General features: G+C 44.1%; 1 protein-coding gene and 1 long non-coding RNA gene across 2 annotated transcripts; both read left to right on the plus strand.

The window, feature by feature from the left end:
• The first annotated feature begins 1477 nt into the window (after window positions 1-1477).
• On the plus strand, window positions 1478-10277 carry LOC129582370 (uncharacterized). Its single transcript, XM_055473882.1, has 6 exons — window positions 1478-1880; window positions 2551-2755; window positions 2819-3065; window positions 7921-8085; window positions 9850-9995; window positions 10049-10277. The coding sequence occupies exons 1-6, from the start codon at window positions 1478-1480 to the stop codon at window positions 10071-10073; spliced, it is 1191 nt and encodes a 396-aa protein (XP_055329857.1). The 3' UTR covers window positions 10074-10277.
• LOC129582240 (uncharacterized) lies at window positions 5710-7242 on the plus strand. The gene is made up of 3 exons (XR_008689606.1): window positions 5710-6020; window positions 6116-6660; window positions 6934-7242. It is a non-coding gene; the product is annotated as an uncharacterized LOC129582240 (long non-coding RNA).
• Window positions 10278-22166: the final 11889 nt, after the last annotated feature.

Genomic DNA, 22166 nt, shown 5'->3' on the forward strand with positions numbered 1-22166 from the left:
TGTACGAACGCTTGTATCACACTAAAAACTCTGTACGGCTTCCGACAGAACGCTGCAGACAAAATGGCTAAAGAACTCATTGCTAACGCAGGACTGGATCTTCGACAATATACTTTGGAAGACGTTCAACAGTTTCAACTGGCCTTACCGGACTACCAAATCCTGATAACGAGTGTCGACCACCTCAATACGATCGTCTATGCCGGCGAATATGCCGAAAAAAGATTCGTTTGCTACATCATAGTAACCATTTTGATGTCTTGAAAAGCCTGCCGGCTTGGTTCAAAACATCGTACTGGTGCGACCGTTGCAATCGCGGATACGATCATAAAAATCGCCATCGATGCCAATACCGTTGCAAACAATGCCTGCGATTTGAATGTAATCCTGAGAAGAAGAATATACTGTTCGGACTGCTGCCGAACATTTTACGGTGAGGAGTGTTTCAATCATCATCGCGCTGCTGGCTCGGGAGAAAACGGGATTACGGTATGTCAAACGTTATTTGTCTGTCCATCTTGCCAATCATTTGTCTCCAGAGTTTTTCGTACCACGGACCACGTGTGCGGTGAGATTTTTTGCTCGGTGTGCAAAGAACACGTATCAAATGACCACGTCTGCTACATTGAGCCCGAAGTCCTGACGGACCGAGATCTCGAAAAGCACGAACAGGCCCAGTTTCTCTATTTCGATTTTGAGACATACCCGTGTCCGGAAACGGGCAATTTTATTCCGAACCTGGCCGTTCTTCAAAACGACAACGGCCAGGAATGGATTTTCCTGCTGACTCGTGCGATATTGGCCGGGATATAACAACAGAATTTTGCAGTTTTTATTTTCCGGATTATTTAAAACTTCTACGTCTTGGCCCATAATCTTCGAGCGTTCGACGGTTTTTTTGTTCTGAAATGGTTACTAAGAAATGGGATAGTTCCAAAGCTGATAATGAACGGCTCAAAAATTATGCAACTAGATGTTCCTGAATTTGGCATAAAATTTCGTGATACTTTGAATTACAATCCCCAATCGTTAGACGCTTGGGCTCAAGCGTTCGGAGCGACAGAGCAAAAAGGTAAATTCCCTCATCCCGTCAATCGCCCAGAAAATTTTGGCAAAATTATCCCTATCCTAAGAGGGAGGAATTCAATTACAGCTTGATGAATAACAAAGAAAGAAAAGACTTTATCAAAGGATTTTATCGAAAGATCGCAGAAAAAGAAAGGAAAGTACAATGTCAACGAGGAGCTCGTCAAATACTGCAAGATGTTAGCACCTTACGCGTTTGCTCTCAAGAATTCCGAAAGTTGTTCATGGGTATTTCAGGTGGGCTTTGCCCATTTACTTCAGCGCTAACAATTGCGGGTATATGCCATTTTTTCTGGCGCACGGATACTGGAAAAAACCTTATTGCAATTGTGAAAACCCTAGTCAGCGCACGCAGTCAGTCAAATGTGGTAAATGGTTGTGCTACATTGAAATGACGGAAGGCAAAGCACTTGCAAGAGAACAGAAGATTGGAAAATATTACGTGGACGGTTATGACGAAGAAGCGGAAATTATTTACGAATTCTATGGCGACTACTGGCACGGCAATCCCGCAACCACAAGACGCACATTTGTAAATCCTCATCTCAAGCAAACGATGGAGAATTTGCATGCGGCAACCGTCCAGCGAGAAATCGCCCTTGAGCAAATGGGATACTCTGTTATTAAAATTTGGGAAAGCGAGTACGACCAGAAATTGGCAGAGGATGAGGATTTTCGTGAAACACTAAAAGATATTCATGTTCACGCACCTCTTCAACCCCGCGATGCTCTATATGGAGGCCGGACCAACGGGACACGGTTGCATTATAAATGCGAGCCGGAGAACAAATACGGTACAATTAGTTAAGAAAGGATTATAATCTTGATTTTATTGATAGGTGTTTTTAGGTTTGCCGATGTCATTTCGAATATCCCTTTGTAAATTCATGGAAGAGATATCCAGTTGGCCCACACGTGCGAATTACTGCGGACTTTGATGCAAATTTGGAAAATTACTTCGGACTATTTTACCTGACGATTCTACCGCCCAAATGTCTATGGTTACCAGTTCTGCCCTATCGTACTGAAAAATTAACTTTCCGCTATGCCGGCTATGTGCTGAGACGCAGCAAAATTTAGCTGTCATCACACAGACGCCGAAAGATCACTTACGGGCGTCTGGTGCTCTGTGGAAATCATTAAGGCACTATCCCTGGGATATACGGTGATAAAGTCTACGAAATTTGGCATTTTCCGAGTTCTCGCGAAGGCTTATTTAAAGAGTACATCCAGCATTTCTTGAAATTAAAACGGAGGCCAGCGGCTGGCCCTCTAATGTTAAAACCGAAGAGAGAAAGCTGTATATGGAAGAATTTTACTTCGAGAAGGTGTATCTATTGACGCCGAGAAAGTGGAAAAAACTTGGGGTTTCGCGCCCTTGCAAAGTTATTTTAAACAAGTAAGTCTTCAATTTCCTTAGGATACATTAGTTGAAATTGCTTAATGTTTCTATTCTCTTTATAGTTTTTGGGGGTCGACTCGGGATGCGCGAGGACAGATTGTCTACACAGTTTATTTCCGAGCCCAAAGATTTTTATGAACTTTTATTAAATGATGCGTTGGAAATTCACAATATCGAATTCTTCAGTGACACCGTAATTCAAGTTGCTTACAAGTCCAAGGAAGACTTTATTCCAGTTAACCCAAAGACTAATGTTATCCTTGCGGCGTAAGTGCAAATTAATATAATAAATACGTTTTTCTCAAAATGTTTATTGGTTGGATGAATTAGGTTCACGACTGCCCATGCCCGCCTTCACTTATACAATTATATGGCCCAAGTTGGACGTAACCTGATATATTTTGATACTGATTCCTTAATGTGGATTCATCGGCAAGGAGATCCGGAAGTTCCATTGGGAAACTACATGGGGGACTTGACAAACGAATTAAATGATGGTGAATTCATCACAGAGGTCACCATCTGTGCTCCTAAATCTTATGCTTATGTGACGAACAAAGGAAAGCATGTCTGCAAAGTTAAAGGTTTTACACTCAATCGAACTGAAGATAATGAATCAAATGTGAATGCACTAAACATATGCACACCGCAAAAACTCAAGGATGCGTTGGTCTTCTAATGCGAATAAATCAGCAGTGGATAATGCCAGACAAGGCGCACGAACAGACTGCTACTTATATAATTCTGCTGGCGGTTATGCTTCCGTAATTGTACCGCATGCAGAGTCGTACATATAAAACTGTTGCGCATATCGACGTAAAAACGACCTACGAGTAGCGATGTACCGACAAAAGTCGTATATTTGTGCTAAACACATTAATCTTGACGAAACGTTTAGAGGAAGATAATGAATCAAATGTGAATTCACTAAATATATGCACACCGCAAAAACTCAAGGATGCGTTGGTCCTTGAGTTTCTGTACCGTTACCGTATTGCTGCAACAGAGAGATCATCTATTAAATCTTGCCTTTTTTCAAGCGCTGTAGCGGCCAGACGGTGCGATCCTGTCCCAGGAGTACTGAGTAATGCGAATGAGTATAAGGATAGCGGTAGAAAAGGCAGCTATACTCTAACATTTTCGCAGTCGAAGTTTTGTGTTAATGGTAGTACTAGTTGCATTTATGATAAAGCTTCTCTTGGCAACTTGAGCGTAAGTTCTTACTGTAAATTGTTTCGATTACCAAGACTCTTTCATTTAACGTAGGAAAGTCCAGATTATCTTGAATTTCTCAGTGTGTACTGCCCATGACAAGCGGACGCAGCAAATCTCATAAAATATCCCTAGTTAGTTTGATTCGTATCAGCATTTCTACTGGCTCCTGGGAATTACGCAATCGATCTTGTCCCCCCAAGAAACTGCATACATTTATCGTTTCCTGGTCCGTTCACCACGCCCGAATCCAGTTGGCCGATTAGTCCTAGCGGTTAGTTCTGCCATTAACATCGTAAACGCCTCGGTGCCGAAAATATCTTCCCGTACCTGTCCAGACCATTCCGTTCTACGGAAGTTGTTCAGAAAAAGCCCGAGCCCGAGCTCGCCACTACTTGACGGCTCAGTCTCCGACGGCAAGGGAAGGCCTGAGGCTGTACTCGGCCACTTCCGCCCTTGTGCGATAATGTCATCCACAATCAATGTCCTTGTGCCAGCCACCCTCGAGGATGTACGCATGGCACGACACGAAGGGATTATAGCGAATGTTCAGCAAATGCATCGCATCCAGTGGCGTAACGAGCCTAATAATTTGGGGGCCACGGCCCACCCCAAACGAAAAGTTATAGCTTAGAGTCTATGGGAACGGCCTACCCCAAAGCCAGTACTTGTGGCCCACCCCAAACCTTTGAGCTCGTTACGCCGCTGATCGCATCTACCTGCTCGTGAGCAGCATCACCGGCCTGGTCTTAGTGTTCCTTTCTTGTTGGAAGATAACCGTGGACGGAGTTCATTGCCGGGGTAGTAATATTCGCGGTATTCTGCATGCTCTACAATACTAATTCTTTTTATAAATAGCTGTGCCACTATGGATTCCGCATTCGGCAGCTCTAAAACTGATGTTTTGGTGTCTGCTGAAAGTGGAAACCGTGTGATTCAGAACGTTAAAACTGCTCAAGTAAACACGATGGTGTTTTACATTTCCGAGTATGCAACTGGCAAATACACCAGATGTTATCAATAATAGCCGTGCACTTACCCGCATTACGATATAATAGAACACTAGGATTTTTTTTAATTTGGGGTCACTTTGCACTACCGGTATGCTCAATTCTTTTGCCACCTGCCAATAGCCGAATGTAAGAAGCACGCAAAGGTTGGACGGTAGCCGATTGTGCAGCCACATTATAGATAGAATATACGGCACTCGTTCGCTCACTCGCTCAGTACGGCTCACTGACATTTCATTAACTAACATTTCCGGGATCGACCCGATGTCGACCGCAAATACGCCGACTGTCACAGAGGCGACAGCTAAAACCGCAGACGTCGATTTCCGTCGACGAGATGGTGGGTCACCGCTCATGATTATCCGAGTACAGCACTCACAATACTGCAGCACACTCAGCCACACTGCGATCCACGAATGATAAGATAATACGAACCTTGGTCCGCGGTCGCCTTACCAACTTCTTTTGTTATGTACATTGCGTTGCATAGCAGAGACCAGAAAATGCGATACAAACCGATTTAATCAAATAATTACTTAGCTCTATGTAATATTAAGCACTGGCTGAGCACCGCGCTATTATCATCAAGTGGTTTTGGTGCTGCCACGTCACGTATGATCTAGGAAAGTTTTTATCTAATTGTAAGGAATTTCGAATCTGTAGCTATCAGCCTATCATCACACAGCTTGTTCAAGATATGTAGAGGGTTGGCTTATCACGCCAAGTCATAACATGCCCTTCAAGAACTGAACCCGGCTACATGTAGCATGCTCCAGAATTTTACTTCTACTATATGTAACAACCATGGACAAAATGCTGTATCGCATCTGCACTTCTACTGTACGTTCTTGAAATCAGTGATTAGATAAAAGAGCAAACTCAAAGTGATGTCACAAAGCCACCGCATGCCGGTTATCAGCAGCGATTTTTAGTCAATCGGCAACTGTAAGGATGTGACATGTTCATGTTCATAAATACAGTACCAAGAAAGCCAAATTATTAGTGCATAACATTTGTACCAGAAATATTTTTGATTTGTTTTCATTTTCGCGTCAGCATAATTTTTTGCTGCATAATTTAATATAAAATAATATTCATACATAATATAATAATATTTTGCATAATATTTTGCTGCACATAATAACATATATCCAAAGCGCTGTCTCACAGAGAAAACGCTACGTGACCAAAAAACCTTCTGCCTCGCTGGACCATAATGTACCTTGCGTTAGCGGTAACTCTGGTGCTGGATGTAATATTTGCGAATCCCAGGTTTTGCTTTAGCGTCATTGCCCCTAAGAGAATACCCGGTTAGTCATCAGTTTCGCCAAAAAGAATGTTCGAAAGTAATGATAATGAAATATGCTTACGAAGTGCTCGTATAATTGTAATGGTAACTTATCAGAAACCTGTGGTGGAGAAATTCATCTGGCGCCTGATTCACAATGGTTACTGCTAACACCGCGATATCTGGCATATTTCGATCCCATTGTACGCTGTGAGTGGAGATTAAACGCTCCGGATGGATATGAATTTCTGGCAAGTGATGATCATATTAATAAATAATAATCACCGGTTTCTTGTAGGTACGATTTCTGTTCTGTTATACCGTACTACGACTTCGCTCGTAGATTGGTTAAACCTACTACTGTTAGTGTACGGGTTCAGTACATTGATCACCAGCCTCTCATGCGGTGTATTACATGTTCTGTTATCCGATACAGTGTGTTGCAAGTTTCCAACTTACACCTTTAATTTTCATAATGCATTTTAAGTGATAATGAAAAAACTGAAAGTCCGACGTAAGGTAAACATAAGCGATATTCCGAGGTTTCTGTGAAGTTTGTTCGACTGGTGATCATGTTGGTTATTACTTGTCATACAAGTAATGGTAATAAGAATGGTGATTATCATAGCATATGCAGTACTGTCTTGGCAAAGAGAAAAAAGGTGAGTACGTGGAAGGAGAAAAACTTACTTTTAAAATCTCAGTGGTATTGAAAAATCATAATACGTGGGTGATCAAAGTACTGTCACGGTGTATTCTGTAACCGCCCATGATGACGATTAGCTATGGAAGTGCCCTTTGTTAATGGATTTTGGTCTGGATTATCGGAGTGTCTCTGATCTTGATTTATCCATTTTATGTATTTTTCTCCCATTTATTTCCTTTATGAATAAACGCTATTATTTAGGGACACCCCATGTTTCCCCATATTGTAGATTATAGGATATAGGTAGCACTACCCATGACAAATGGCGCTCCTGGTTAGAACAATGTACCAACCTGGCGGTGGCTGCGGTTCTGCCCCAGCCGAATTTGGGTCGCCGTTGCCGACAGGGTTTCCGTCGGTTCCTGACGTAAAGCAGTGGCATTCGGCCGCATATGCTGGTTATTCTGCTTGTGGATGGACACAGGAAGCAACCAACCATTATCCCGATGCCGTTTCCCTGGAGTCAATGGCCTCTGTGGTCCCCAAACAGGGCTGTGCGAATCGGCCCATTCCACACCATATCCCAGACTATTCTAAGGGTTTTGCCAACCCTTCCCGTATGAACTCCACTCAACTACGCTTCAGCCAGAGAAAGCCAGTGGAATCGTTACGTGCCCGACAGGCAGGTGAGCCATTATGCTACTCACAGCGCTGACCATGCTGCTATTTCCTTTTATGAATAAACGCTATTATTTAGGACACCCCATGTTTCCCATATTGTAGATTATAGGATATAGGTAGCACTACCCATGACAGTACTGACCTGTTCAGTAAGTTTGACCAATTTACGAGCGAAGTCGTAGTAGTAGTAATGCTTATACTCGTAATTGTCCTTATTCGAAATCAGTTTAGAACGGGAGCAGCCGCCTTTTATGTTCAGGAGCAAATGAAAACGGTCGTGTACGGCTATAACGCATCGGTTGATTACCTATATTTGTCAACAGGTATGAAATGAAAGTTGAAAGAACGGAATTTTGTATGTTCAGTGCAGTGATGCCTACCTAGTGGCCCACTTTACCGAAAGCTGGCGGCTTTGCTTCCTTATGGTTAGACAGCTTTATTTATTTAGACCGTCCTGTACCCGTTTCTTTACAAGCGAAGAGATTATCTCCAGGAACGCAGTTTACGGGCATTAAAGGTCCAAATGGAGTGCTTTTTCCGCGCACAAATAAACTTGTAAGTAAAAACGGTTTAGTTTGGTTTGATTTATAATTGAACCACCGTTAACGCAGACACGTTCAATCGAACTATCAAAAAAACACTTAATTTAAATACTTTCACTTCACTCTGGACGACCCCTGGACCTCAAGTGTACCCCTTACGGTATTCTTCCGTGATACGGCGTAATAAACGGACCCTTGAAATTGATGCTGTGGACCAGGTAAAGCGCTTTAAGGTTACCTATGATAAACGAAGGATACTAGACTTGACGACGCTCCCATTCGGGTACGACGAAAAATAAGAATGTTCCTGATTGATTATTATTAAGCAATTTGCTGCTGCTGTTGTTGTTGCTGTATCATCGCTATTGCGATAGGCAGAATAATATCGCCTACTAAAATTATTATTACCAGAATAATTATACAAGCCGCAGCAAGCGCTGTGAGAGCTGGCTTGTGTTTTCTCTACTGCTCCATTTTGCAAATAACTCTGGCACTACATCACTGGTGATTCGGCTAATTGACTTAAATAGTATCGATGTCTTTGAACTATAAATAATTTTGATTTTACTGTATTTTTTATTTTGCTTACACTTCAAAATAAAAATCAAGGTAAAAAAGATACAAGACTTGGTTGATTTGGTTGTACAGCAGATTGAATATTATTCAGTAGCAGCATTATACTTGATAAATTTTGAAAACCGGAATCGATTATCGAGAAAAGTATAAATTATGCTTTAAAAAACCTTTTGCTTCACTGAATATTTTTACGAAATCAGCTTACTCTGTTGGTTCCATTTTCCGCTTTGACCTTTGGGTTCTGCTCAGCCATATGGACTTACGTTGTGATGATGCTAGCACAGTCGTGATGTCAGCCTGCAAATGCTTACACTTATAATTACAGCAGATATAACTGATCAATTGCTATAATACATTAAAATTATATTAAATTATTCAGATATTTTACAAACGATTATTTAAGGTGAAATTTACTTTGGCGCTTGAAATGGTCGTAGTCCGTTGTAATTGTGGTAAATTATCTGCAATTAAGACATTTTAATGATATTAAAAATAAATTGCGGTAAAAAATGGTATAGCAATAATTAGGATGTAACAATATTAATATTATGCTAGGAACACAGAATAATTTGGTTCCGAATAGTAAACTGTACCGTCGTAGACGTTCACGCAATGCTGTGTGTGGTTATATGGTGTTCCTAATAGTATCGCTATCCCGCAGGTAATAACCTGTAAATAATTAATTTCAGTCATTAATTGCATTCGGACTCATAAAGTAGCTATAATATAATATTCAATAATAATTAATAAGTCTTACAGTATGAAACAGAGAGTGAAAAGATTAAAAGTTGATTTTAGGCAGAAAGAAAAATTTCGTCTAGATCAGTGTTGAAAATTTTCCGAAAGAGCCAGGGCAAACTTTTTAAGTCCCGAAACTGTTTACTGGATTACAAAAATCCTAATTCTGCTCTGAGTACAACAAAACAATTAGTATTCAGTGTAAGCCTTCGGAGTATTAGGTCAGAAAAGTTAATTAGTAAATAGTAATTAGACAAGGAACTTACGGTAGAGTTCGTGCGGAAAAAATGTGCGTAGTGCCGCCAGGAACTTTTTCTGGCCACAGATGTACACGCACACACGCTCAACAGACGCGCCAAACAAGGAAATGATATCACAATAGCACGGCCAGCCAAATCACAAACATCACCATTACACTTCATTTACAAATACATACAACTCATATTTATAGGTACCTGCTAAATTTTCTAACGTTTAAGCGTAAAATTAGAGATATTGTATTTTAGGGAGAATCGCAATCGAAAACGTATGCATTCCAATGCGATTGTTCAATAGAAAGTGATGGAACATCACGTTCCATCGTGTTGACAGTTAAAGATTTTTCTAGCTCATAAGTCTGTGCTAGTGAGAATGAATTCAGTCAGTCATCTCCAGTCTGCAACTTCAAGATTTCCAACAACATGGCCAGCCAGCAAAGCAACGAGATTTCATCCACCATTCCGGAGGACAGCGACCTTCCAGAAGAAATCCGCAGATTGAATCTGGATGCGGACACCATCGCGTTTTTTGCGTCGCAGCGCTCAGCAGGCAAATTGTAAGTGCTGTTATTAATTTCTATAGCTTTTAGGTAATTTAATCATTTTTTAGTGCCATTGGCATTTTTTGCCTCTAAAATTACGCCCCAGATGCATGAAGAAATGAAGCAGGCGGCCAAATGGAAGGCCGACTTGGACGACGATCTTTACCATAAAAAACAATTTTGACAATATCCAGTGTTTTTTGCCTAGCCAAATTAAACTAGGTAAATGAAATAGGATGGCAAAGGAATTTCTAGTAATTTGTTACTTGTAAACTGTGTACTTTGTGATTTTGTGGCAATTCCTTTAATGACGGTAAATAACTAAATAAAATTCTCAGACGATAATCGTACGCAGTGTGGTTTGCAGCGCATATAGGTAACGGTACAAACAGGGGCGCTATAGCTAGATACCACCACAGGTGCTGTGAGGGCAGAGGTGAGGGGGGCGGTTGAGTACAAGAGAATAGCAGAAAAGTGAGCTGCGGAGGACGTGGGGATAGGTAACGGTACGAGCAGGGGCAGCCTGCAGAGAGGGAGGAGTGAGGGGGACCGAGAGAATGGCAGGAAGCTGGGCTGCGGAGGGCGCGGGATGTGACGGACGCAGAGCTGGAGCGGCGGGGCTGTGACAGACGCGGGCCTGTAATGGACGCGGTGCTGTGGAATTTATGGGCCACAACAGCGGACGATGGGGAATTACGATAGGAGCAGAGACGACGGGGCAACGAAGAGGATTTTGGGATAGGCCACGCTGAAAGCGACGGTAGACGGGGAGAAAACGGGAGACGTTGGACTGGCAGACTCACAGGATGATGAAGAGTACGAGAATATTTCGACGGACCGATTTTGCCCGTTATTATGCAAAAAATTTTAGGTAAGACTAATGTGCGCGTCAAAGAAGTCATTTTAGCTTTTATTGGAACTTTATTCAATTTTTCCGTGAATTTTTTGACATATAATTGTGTCACATATGCTATCAAACGCCAATAAATAGGTAAAACTACATAGTTGTGTAATAAAAATAATTACTACAGTACCACCACTTGTCGTCCAATAATTTTATTCAGTTTTCTCTGCCTGAATGAAGACCGCGATCGACCGTTTCTCACGCGAAGACTAGGACCGCTTCGTCTTCCTCTTGTTAACGCGGGCCGGCGGTCTGGGCATCAATCTAAAGAACGGGTAACACGGCCACCATCTTCGACTCCGACAGGAATCCCAGGACGATCTGCAGGTACACAGCTGTAATCCTTTGGTACTCTTGTCAGTGTATATAATTTGAAATTAATAATATTTTGTATGTATTTTGTATGTAATATTTTGTCTGTGATATTTTGTATGTTAATTTATGATAATCTTTTCATGTTTTTATATTTTTTTATTGGAAACGCCTTTTATTTGTTGTTTTACTAATTTTCGTTACGAAATTATCTCTGGTAATGTTGTACATTTCGATTATATGCAATATGTACTATTCTATTCATTTAGCTTTTAACCTGTAAATTCTGATTCGTTGCGTTCGTTGTAGATAATTTTCTGATCCGTTTTGTTATGTGAAGTATTGCTGTAATGTTGACTTCGCTGTTTTATGTGAAGGAATTTCGTGGGATTGGTAGCTGTTAATTTACTGATATTGTGGTGCGGTTTTCCACGTAAATCCTATTTATAAGTGCACTAGGGTTCGCGTTGTTTATGATTTGTTCACGATTTTTGTTTATTTAGTGCTCTAACTTACCCGGAAACAGATCGCTTGGGAAAGCGATACTGACTCTGACGGGGCTTAGAGGCCATATTCCGTGATTCTCAGCAGTCGCTATGTTTCCTATCACGGTCAAATTTTTGTGTTGGTATTTTAGCCTTTAAGCCTTACTTTGATCTGGGCACCAATGTTTGATCTCGTTTATACTAATGTTGGACGAAAAACACATACAGCTGTTTCCGGTGTTGCGCTTTTTGAGAATTCGATGATAGGGATGTCAGTGTGAGTGAATTACTTGGCTTTTTTTATTTTAAATATTTTATTATTAAAAGTTGTGAATAGCAACGGAGAATTTTGGCACTTTGTGCGATTGAGTAGAACAGAGTTTTAGTATCTGGAGTTTTTTACCAGGAAAATTTCTGTCCGTTTCATTGACATATACCCTGAATTATTTTAATTTTATTTAATTAAATTAGCTTTTTTTTGTATTAATTTTATTAATGTTTTTAATATTATTATGATGTCATAAACTGCAGTCCGGAAGTCCAGTAAGGAACTGGAATTCAAAATCCCTTTGCGGGACGCCGTTTACTACTTGTATCAGGCAGAAGACTAGCTGAGTCATTTATTTTTCTCAGATTCTCTTTACTGATTCGACAATGATCATGTGGACTTGGAGCCTGTTATTTGCGGCACACGCCGTTTCTTTTTAATACCAGTTTACATACAGTATACGAAGCTCGTGATGCTTGGTCCTGTGTTTGTGCTATCAGTGCGTGTTGCGAGTGTACAGATACTTGTTTCAATTTAGATCAATTTTTAATGTTTTCTGCATTTGTTGCCAGAATGCGACAACTGCCATCGCAGTAACATTTCTGTACTTGATTCTGTTGGTTGATTTGCCAGGAGTATACCAGCAGACAACCGATGCAGAATACACCAGGTATGTTAAACATACCCTGATTAAAATTAATCAGTTCCGGATATCAGTGCGGTTTTGTCCCATTGTTGACTAATAAAACTTCTAGGCTAACCAGATAATAAACCAAATTCAATGGTAAACCAGACATTTTGGCGGACCGAACGCTATACGAACCAGACGAAAAAATTGTTTTTTACTCGTCGATTTTGCACTCGTATACAGTAAGCGTAGAATCCCTTGATTGACAATTGCGCAATAATGTTCTGAACTTTCTTATGCTGGACGATTTTACAGCGAGCCGGAGCTGGAAAGGCCTGAAACGGCCAGTTCACGTCCGCTCCACCGTCATCCTACTCTTCTGGGCGCCGGCTACGATGCAGTATGCCAATCCCCGTTCGCTGACTTTGACTTCCGGTATCACCCGAAACAGCATCACATCGACGAAGCTCCTCCAGTTTAAATATGCCAATGATACCCATTGTCCACTATATGCCAAATGCGATATACCTCCGAACACTAGCCAGAAATATAAGGTTGCCGTGCGCACCTTCGCTGATTATCAGAATCACATCAAAACCACACTGAAGATAAGAACCACGGTAAAACATCTAAGACGTATTTCGTAGTGATTGATGTTCGGTCAATATATTTATTTTTACGTAGCACTAGCAGGCGGATTTTGCCTTGTAGAAAACAATGACCAACAGCATCGGAATTTTGGCTGAAGAACTGGAAGAAGCGCGCGCTCATCTCAACGACGGTTTATTCTTCGTTGACTACATCGGACAAGTGGTTTTCGAAGAAGACCGGCTGCAGCATAACTGGTTCGAGCATGTTTCTCTTCAAGACGATTTCGCTGAAAGCGTGTGCCGGCTTCCCGAGCAGTACGATGGTGACGAATACGTGGCCTTTCTCAAACGCTTCGGCACGCACATGATCGAGACATTGCTACTGGTCAAGCAATCGCGGACCCGAGTGTTCGTGGATCCGAAAGCGATATTCCAGCATCTGGTACGCAGCGGCACAACCTTCACTGGTGACAGCGTCCACTGGGCGGATGGAATTCAGCTGCGGTATATTACCGACAGCATGCTCGTACGAATTGCCGACGATTTAATGAAGGGCCCGCGTTCGGACAGCGTTGTCAACGAGACTGCCGCGCACAACATTACGTTGCCGGTTCATCTGCTGGAAATTTCGCAGCTCCTTGACAAGGTCCATCTAAACCGGTCCCTTAACGAGATCTGCAGGTAACGTTATCAGCATTTGTACAACAATTATACGGTAAATAGAGCCATATAGAGGACAGGACGAAAAAGGTAAGTAATTGTTTTGTTTGAACAAATACTGCGAGTAAAGCAGTACCGGCGATTTCTGCGCATTCGATATGTGGATGTCGACATTATTTAGTTATTTCATTGTCGCGTTTTCGGACTGCAAACCGAACTGGCCGCTTTCACCTGTGGGTCCTGCGCTGTATTTACAGACAACTGTTCGATGGAATGTCCGAAGCCAACCAACCGGTCTGGTTGAAAACCGTTGCCGACAACCTGTACCGAGCAATGGATGCCTACAGCAACGAAGCCCAAACCGAACAGCCGATCGCCACACCGCAGATAACTCCCTGGCCGAAGGAGATCCGCAGTCAGATCAGGGCCATCCAAACGCGGAATTTCTTGGCGGGTCAACGGCACCCCTGTGTCAGCGATGCGTACACTAATGTCTTGGGTCACGGATACGATCTGTTACGCGCCGATCCACTAGGGACGGAATTTCACGCCGGTATTCACAGCGGCGAACCGATTCTCCGGTTTAAGGATTGCCCTGTCACCGGGAACTGCAACGACACAGTGCTCTGTACAACGCTGCCGCCTACCGGGCATACAGGAAAAACATATCTTTCGTGCGGTGGAGGAGTATCAGGACGTAATTCTAAGCACGCTGGACATTGATGGTCTTGACGTAAGTCTTTGGCTAATGAAGCCTTGCATGTCGCAGTATTTGCTATCGATAAATTAGGACGTGATTCAATTTCTGTCGGACCGTCCGACTAACATAACAGCAGAGCGAGCTGACCCTTCGATCATGTGCAAAAGGCTGTTTTTCGGCCTTCACTTATAAGACTGATTTTACGCTCTAACTGTGACATACACAGACTTGTTACTCTTTGTGTGAAAGCGACCATATTATGACATTGTGAAGAATACAAAATCTTGTCTTAAAATTGTACGGGCCCATTAAGGAAGTGGCCCGTACATGGTACCAAATTCGTGTACATGCACCGATCCACTGTTCTAGCATGTTTTCAAATTTTAAAATGAATTTCAAAAATTTTAAAATTTTTGGACAGAACAGTGGATGGTATAAAACGATCCTCATGGTTATGTGCATTTACGTGCAAAATTTGAGGGAGATTGGTCTACAATGAGACTTTTGGTACACCTGAACGCATTTAAACTTTTTGGAATTTTCTAACAGCCATAACTCCCGAACCGGATGTTGCGCGCACTAACGGTTTTCACGCCAGTGTATACAGATCTTCTGGCTACAAAACGTCATAAACTGAAACAAAATGTGTTTGGGAGTGCGCGAAAGCGAAAGTTTTCGTGCATGTACACGGATTTGGTACCATGTACCGGCCCACTTCCCTTAAATCAGTAAGGTTCACTCGATGATAAACTACGCGGTCTACTTTGCAGCCGGTAATCCATGCTAGCGTGGGAATGCGCAGCCCGATAATGCGCAGCATCCGGCACGGCGCTACAATTAACGATACGTTCAGGCAATCGTATCAGCACGAGATGAGATACGTCTACAACAAAGAAGACCTGTTCTCGACTCATACTTACTATCCACGGCTTGTTCCTTACCGGACCTCTACGACCCAGCGGAATACATAAGCTTCCTCAAGCATTTCGGGACCCATATTATCACACGTGTAAGATACGGAGTTTCGCTTTAAACCGGACCGTCCACTACGCCGATATGGAAGCGGATACGTCGGTGCTCGAAACGTCCATTCGACCGTTACAACTTACCGTTAAAACATTAAGGCGTTCTTCACACCGTTGACCATTAGCCAGTCAGCAGTGCCACCAGATTGTGACAAACTTCTCAATGCAAGTTCCCTGCAGAGTTTCCGAAAGCTTCTTGATCGAGCAATTGTAGAGCACGCTACAACGATGGGACTTCCGACAACAACAACCATTTCGACGACCACGACCACCACGACAGCGGCGGCAACGTCACCTACAACGACCACGACCAACCCGGTCGTCTTCCTTCCGCACGGAACCATCCAGGGCGTGGTTCGCGATGCAGACAGCTTGATTACCTTCCAGGCGTCAGCGTAACCGCTCGACTACCCCGACAAAACTTTCAATCAACGAGACACACGAACGCCAAAGGAGATTTCTCGATGTCGCTACCGAGCATGCCGAGCTACGACCTCCACTTCGAACTCCCGGGCTACTATCCGGCCTTGTTGCACGGGATGCCGGTAACCTTCCAACAAACGCTGGTGGTCGAGCCAATGCTGTACATTAACCAGCGCTTCACCGGCATCGGTACCGCTATGGGAACGTCACTAACGCGGTGACCAGTCAAACGGAACCCGGGGGTCCTCATCCACTTTCGTTCCGGGATCAACGTCTTGACCGGGGACGTTGCTGCTACGGCCACCACCCTGGTATCCGGTCGCTGGACGGTCACCCTCCCGACGGGTCACTACACTGCAACCTCTCCAAACCCGAGTTCGCGCCGACCGCATTTACCGTGGTGATCCTTGGCGGGATGGAGAAACCGGGTCAAAACCACGTGATAGTCCCCGTCGTCTCCCGACAGCAGTGGCGGTTTGTTTTACACTGGGGCGAATGGCCGCTGGATTTAGATTTACATGTTTGGGGTCCGATAGAAGGCAACCGCAATCAGATGCACGTGTACTGGTACTCCAAGCTCAGCCCGGGCAATCACACGGACCTGGATGTGGACGTCACCAAGAGCTACGGACCGGAGACCGTGACCGTGCGAAAACAGCTTCAGGGAGTGTATACGGTTAAGGTGCACGATTACACCAACCGGGAGGCGATGAATTCCCCGGCACTGGGTGTGTCGGGAGCGGAGCTGCAGGTGTACCGAGGCAGTATGCAACTAGGCCACTATTATGTGCCGCGAGGCCACGGAACAACGTGGAGTGTGCTGCAGCTCAACGGGACGCAGATCCAGGTCATTAACCGTATGAGTCATAACGGGTTGACAAAAAACGTTGACAGCAGTTGATCCTGGCGGAAGCGTTTAGCGCCGATTAGCGGAAACTACTACTGAATTTTCAACTGTTTAGCAGCAACACTGGACTATGACTATGTGCTCTGGCGTTTTCTATTTCGAACGTACAAAAGTGAAGAATTTCCAGAGATTTCTTAGACAAACGCGAACAATCAAACCAGATTGTTTTTATTTGCCACTTCAACCAAACCTGGTTTCTTGATCGCGTAGATGGGAATTTCAAATTTTAAAATAATTTATGAAAATGTCAAAATTCATTTTAAAATTCGGAAAACATTGTGCAAATGTGGGTTGGTATAAAAACAACCATCATATTTATGGAAATTTGTGGGCAAAATTTGTAGAAGATAGGTTCGGACCACCGTTCGGCTCATCCTGATCCAGTGATTAGTACTCGCACAGCAGCATACGACAGTGTGTTCGTACGAAAAGAGTTTATTATATATACAGTGTGGGGAGAGAAGCGGCTCATATACAGCGACAAAGTCTTCCAAGGATTTTCAACACTTTGCGCTGTGGTGCTGCCTACGCGGATCTAACGACATAGCCCATTCGATTCCCCCAACGGTGAATTTTTCGGCCGTTTCTCGGTCTCCAGTGGATGGCGCCCTGCTTAGTACACTATAAAAAGAAGATGTGTACTGTAACAGTGAAACCTTAGCATAGCATTGCATTCAACAGCAGCCTCTCCAGTTACTCGTACATCTCCATTTTTACGACCCATGAAACGGGTAAAACAATTCATGTAAAGCCGAGCCAGAAACTCTCAACATTCAATCACTTCTGGATAAAAATCCCCGTTCTCGGCAAAAAAGACTGGTAGCGTTTGAACTTTGGCAGGCTGAGTCAGTCTTCCGGTGACATGAAAGTCTGCGAACGTATACCAACTTGTTGTAAGAGTTGTATCACAGACTACTGACTGGCATTGGCAAAACGACCCGCCAGCTGCAAATAGGTAAGGCTAGGCAATTAGCAATTTTCTATATCATGTTTCTAAGGGTTTTTACCAGTTTTTTGTGCGTATCTGCTTGTTATGTCAGGTGTTTTGATATTGCGCCGGCACATTCGCAAAAACATAACTGCCAGAGTTTTTCTTGGAATTTAAGAGAAGTGACCGGCTACATGGCACCAAATTCGCGTACATGCACGAAAACTTTCACTATCTTGCGGTCCCAAACACATTTTTATTTGGTTCCTGTCATTCTAATGGCAGATGATTTGTATTCATTGGCGTGGAAACCGTTTGTGCGCGCAACATCCGGTTCGGAGTTAGGGCTGTGAGAAAATTCCAAAAAGTTTAAATGCATTCAGATGTTCCAAAAGTCTCAGTTACGGACCGATCACCTTCCAATTTCGCACTTAAATACAGTACACTAAGCATAAAAATCGTTTTACAACAAACCAGAGTTCCGTCGTTTTGTTCAAAATTTAAAATGAGTTTCAAAAATTTTATAATTCATTTTAAAATGTTAAAAAAATGCCAGAACAGTAGTCCCGTGTAAAAAAACGATCTGTATGCTTATGTGCGTTTCAGATGCAAAATTTGAAGAAGATCGGTTCATAATAAAACTTTTGGTAAACCTGAATGCATTGAAAACTTTTTGGAATTTCGAAGAGTCAGAGCTCCCCAACCGGATATTGCCTGCAGCGAATACCTACAGCGTGGGCACGATGGTAAAGATGATGCTGGGCAATCCGATGTGGAGTAACAACCCCATGAAGAAGAACGTCTGTATCGGCGCCCAGCAGACCACCACACTGATCGTCGTCAGCGTTAATCCGACGAGCGGTTTCACGGTTTTCTTTGGCGGCGATGGCTGTGCAGCGGTGGGTTGTGAATTCTGCTTGGAACTTTTTTTCTTGGCTGGAAACTTCCTTAGACTAATCGCAACGCTGCGGCGACGTGAATTTCTCTTCAGCCACAGTTTAACAATAATGAACACATAGGCGACCATGACAATCAGCATCGGGAGGAGGCGATTGATAATGTCATCGGCTTTATTAAAATCCAGGAAGTCGGGCGAATAATGCCCGCAGTCCTGGTACTTGGCGTATACGGCCGGATAATGCAGCAGTTGATCGACTAAAATGGCGGCAAAATCAACAGATGGACGTAGATAACGACGCCCAGGCAGATGAACACGGCCAAGCGTTTGGTGTGGCGCCTGCGGTAGGAGATGGGAAAGGTCACGGCCAAAACGGGAAACGGTGGGTAAAATACTGCCGAATATTTATATGATCATCGAAGGGTTTAGATTAGAGTAACTAAGTAATGAAGACAGCGCTTTCAATGTTACCATCAAACAACAACGCTTTGAGCGTTTCGTCAATGTACGCTTTATTTTCGTTTGACACACTCCATTGCTTAATAACTTTCTTATTTCTCAGAACTAGATCATTCGATTAAACAAAAAGACATCCTGGGGATGAGAATAGCACAGTGTACAGTATTGTACCTGCAACAAGAATTCCGCGGAAGTGCATGCAAGGTTTTTTGAAAATTCACGAAAAATACTAGCAGAATAGAAATGCGATATACATGAAATTCAGGCGAAGAAGGTGGGAAACTGATTCAATATTTCTACGGCAGAGACTTCAACAAGGATCCAGCGTCTTTTTATTGTGTGGTGCAGTATACTCTAGCACACTGATTTAACAGTACACACGACAAATTGAAATTTATAATTTTGTAAGTTTTAATTATCACACAATTACAGTCATGTTAACAAGGACATACCTAAGTAACCTAACTACAAATATTCGATTAACGATATTTTTCATCGCGCCGTCGGGGCAGGTAAGCCTGACTGCGGCATAAGCACTGTCGCCGTGCGTCGCGGGGATATACGGGCATCGCGGACACCTCAGCGTCACGATCGTGTCCGCGACTGTCGCGCGATAAAAGTTGGGCACCGATTGAGCCAGTTCTATCATCCACCTTTTTCAAAGGGGTCGATCTTGACAGAACGCGGTAGAGGTGCACTTATGGCACAAATGGATGTCTGAAAGCCGCATTCCGATTGATCCCTGTGTGCCCACTGGAATGGAACCTGCTAGGTTACCAGCGGAACGGTTAGTTTTTTTGGCGTAATGCTACCTTTCAAGTGCAGAGCATCGCCGTGCGTGTTTGAGCAGTTTGCCAGCCCAGTTCACTGGATCGTGTCCAATGTTGCCGGCCTGGACAGCATGCTCAGTATGTCGATGACTACCTTTTTCTGGGCAGACACGGAAGCAAAGAGTGGAGTACTTAATGGTCACCATGATTCATACGTGCGGTGAGCTCGGGGTCCCCTTGGCGCACGACAAGACTGAGGGGCCTGCGACTCAGCTGACGTTTCTGGGCATACACCTGGACTCAATTCGTCAAACCCTCAGTTTACCAGGCGACAAGCGACGAAGCATTGAGGAAGCACGCTATGACTGGAGCAACCGTGACCTGTGCACGAAACAACCGCTTCAATGCCTAATCGGAATTCTTGTCTTCGCTTCCAAGTGTACCTCAGCAAGCCGGCTGTTTACGCGGCGGAAGATTGCTCCCCTAGCCGACAACCGCCGCCGAAGACCTATTGTAATTACCGCTGAAACGAAAAAAGATCTCGACGGGTGGAGAGAGTTCCTCCCGGCCAGGAACGGCACAACTATTTTTATCCGCCCGAATTGGACCTGAGCTGACGTACTAAGCACTTAACCTGTATACAGACGCGTCTGGAACTCACGGACTCGGGGAATTTTATCAAGGGTCATGGTTCCATCTGCGCTGGCCACAGTGGATCCTCCAGCGAAAGCCGTGCATCGAGTATTTGGAACTGATTCCCACAGTTCTTAGCCTATTTGTATGTGGCTCGAGTCTGCGCGGGAAACGAGTCATCTTTCACTGTGAAAACGAAGGGGCCACGCTTGCCTTGGAAACCTGCGAACGACCAACGCCAGCGTGTTGGACCTTATGCGCAGCATACTAACGGTGGCCGCCTCCGCTAACATGACCTTTACGCTCAAGTATATACGCGCCGTTAACAGCGAGATTGCTGATTCTCTGTCTCGTTTTCATGGTCACAGGTGCTCGCAGCCTCGCACCAACAGCGCTGGAACATCCGGATCCATGCCCAGACATTTTCCCGCAACTGCTCCAAACATACAGCTGACAGCCAGCCTTGACCGGCTCCTAAGCGCTCACATCGCCAACTCCACGAGAAAGACGCACGACGCGCCGAATTCAACCAGTTCGCAGCGTCCTGCAAGTCCAGATTGCCAACTTCCTTGCCGGCTTGCCAACTTCCATACCGTCACCGAATACGTCGCTCGGTTATTCTCCACCAAGAAATCGTTCCGCACTGTCGCTGTCTACCTCGCCGGCATACACAAGCGCCACCGCGAAGCGGACCTAAAATCACCCATAGATCACGACCTCGTGGTGCGGGCACTGCAGGGCTACCGACGCCTTGCTGCCCCGCGCCCGTACACAAGCCAACCTGTGACCCTGCAGATACTGCGGTGCCTGAAACGCAGCCTTCGCCATATTGGAATATCTTCTTACGAACTGGCGATGCAGTGGGCAGTCTTTACCATGCTCAGGCATGCTGTATTTTGGTTTTCAACGTATTGGCGAAGTGCCCAGCCCACGAAATGACCGATGCGATGCTCAGCACACCCTGATTGCGGGAACCAAGTTATCGTGCGCCTTAAGGTCACCAAAACCGACCGAACCGGGCTAGGCTGCTCCGTAGCGCTGGCGGCCACCTGCCGCTCGATCTGTCCCGTGCAGGCGTACCGGCAGCACCTTGCCCAGTCGCAGATCATCAAACCGCCTTAAAAGCCCTTTCTTTGTTCACCAAGACGGCCGATTCCTTATCCGCACACAAGACCCTGTAGCTGTCAACCACAACCACGGTGGATAGTCGGTATTGTTTGGGGCAGTCGGGCAAAGAAGGAATGTCGGAAACTCATGGTCGAGGTCCGCTTGCCCAGACCTCGATTTTGCACATGCCCCGATGCGCCAACCTTTTCGCTCTCAGATACATGGCGTCCGTTTTCGCATTACCAACAAAGATGTAGTGTCAGCGGCTTACCGAATTTAACTTAGTAATTCATCCTTGTATGATATTATTATTAATATAAATAATATTATTATTATTATTAACATAAAATGTGTAAAATAAATGATACTTGTACAGAGAGTATGCTCGCATGGCTGCTTAGCAACGTCTACCCAAATTTCCCGTTCACCTACATATCCGTCCTGACCGGGGGCTTTCCCCGTAACATTATTGTCATCGTTTCCGACGTG

The sequence above is a fragment of the Paramacrobiotus metropolitanus genome, unplaced genomic scaffold, assembly GCF_019649055.1.
Source record: "Paramacrobiotus metropolitanus isolate TYO unplaced genomic scaffold, Prichtersi_v1.0 Parri_scaffold0000007, whole genome shotgun sequence".
NCBI classification, from domain to species: domain Eukaryota; kingdom Metazoa; phylum Tardigrada; class Eutardigrada; order Parachela; family Macrobiotidae; genus Paramacrobiotus; species Paramacrobiotus metropolitanus.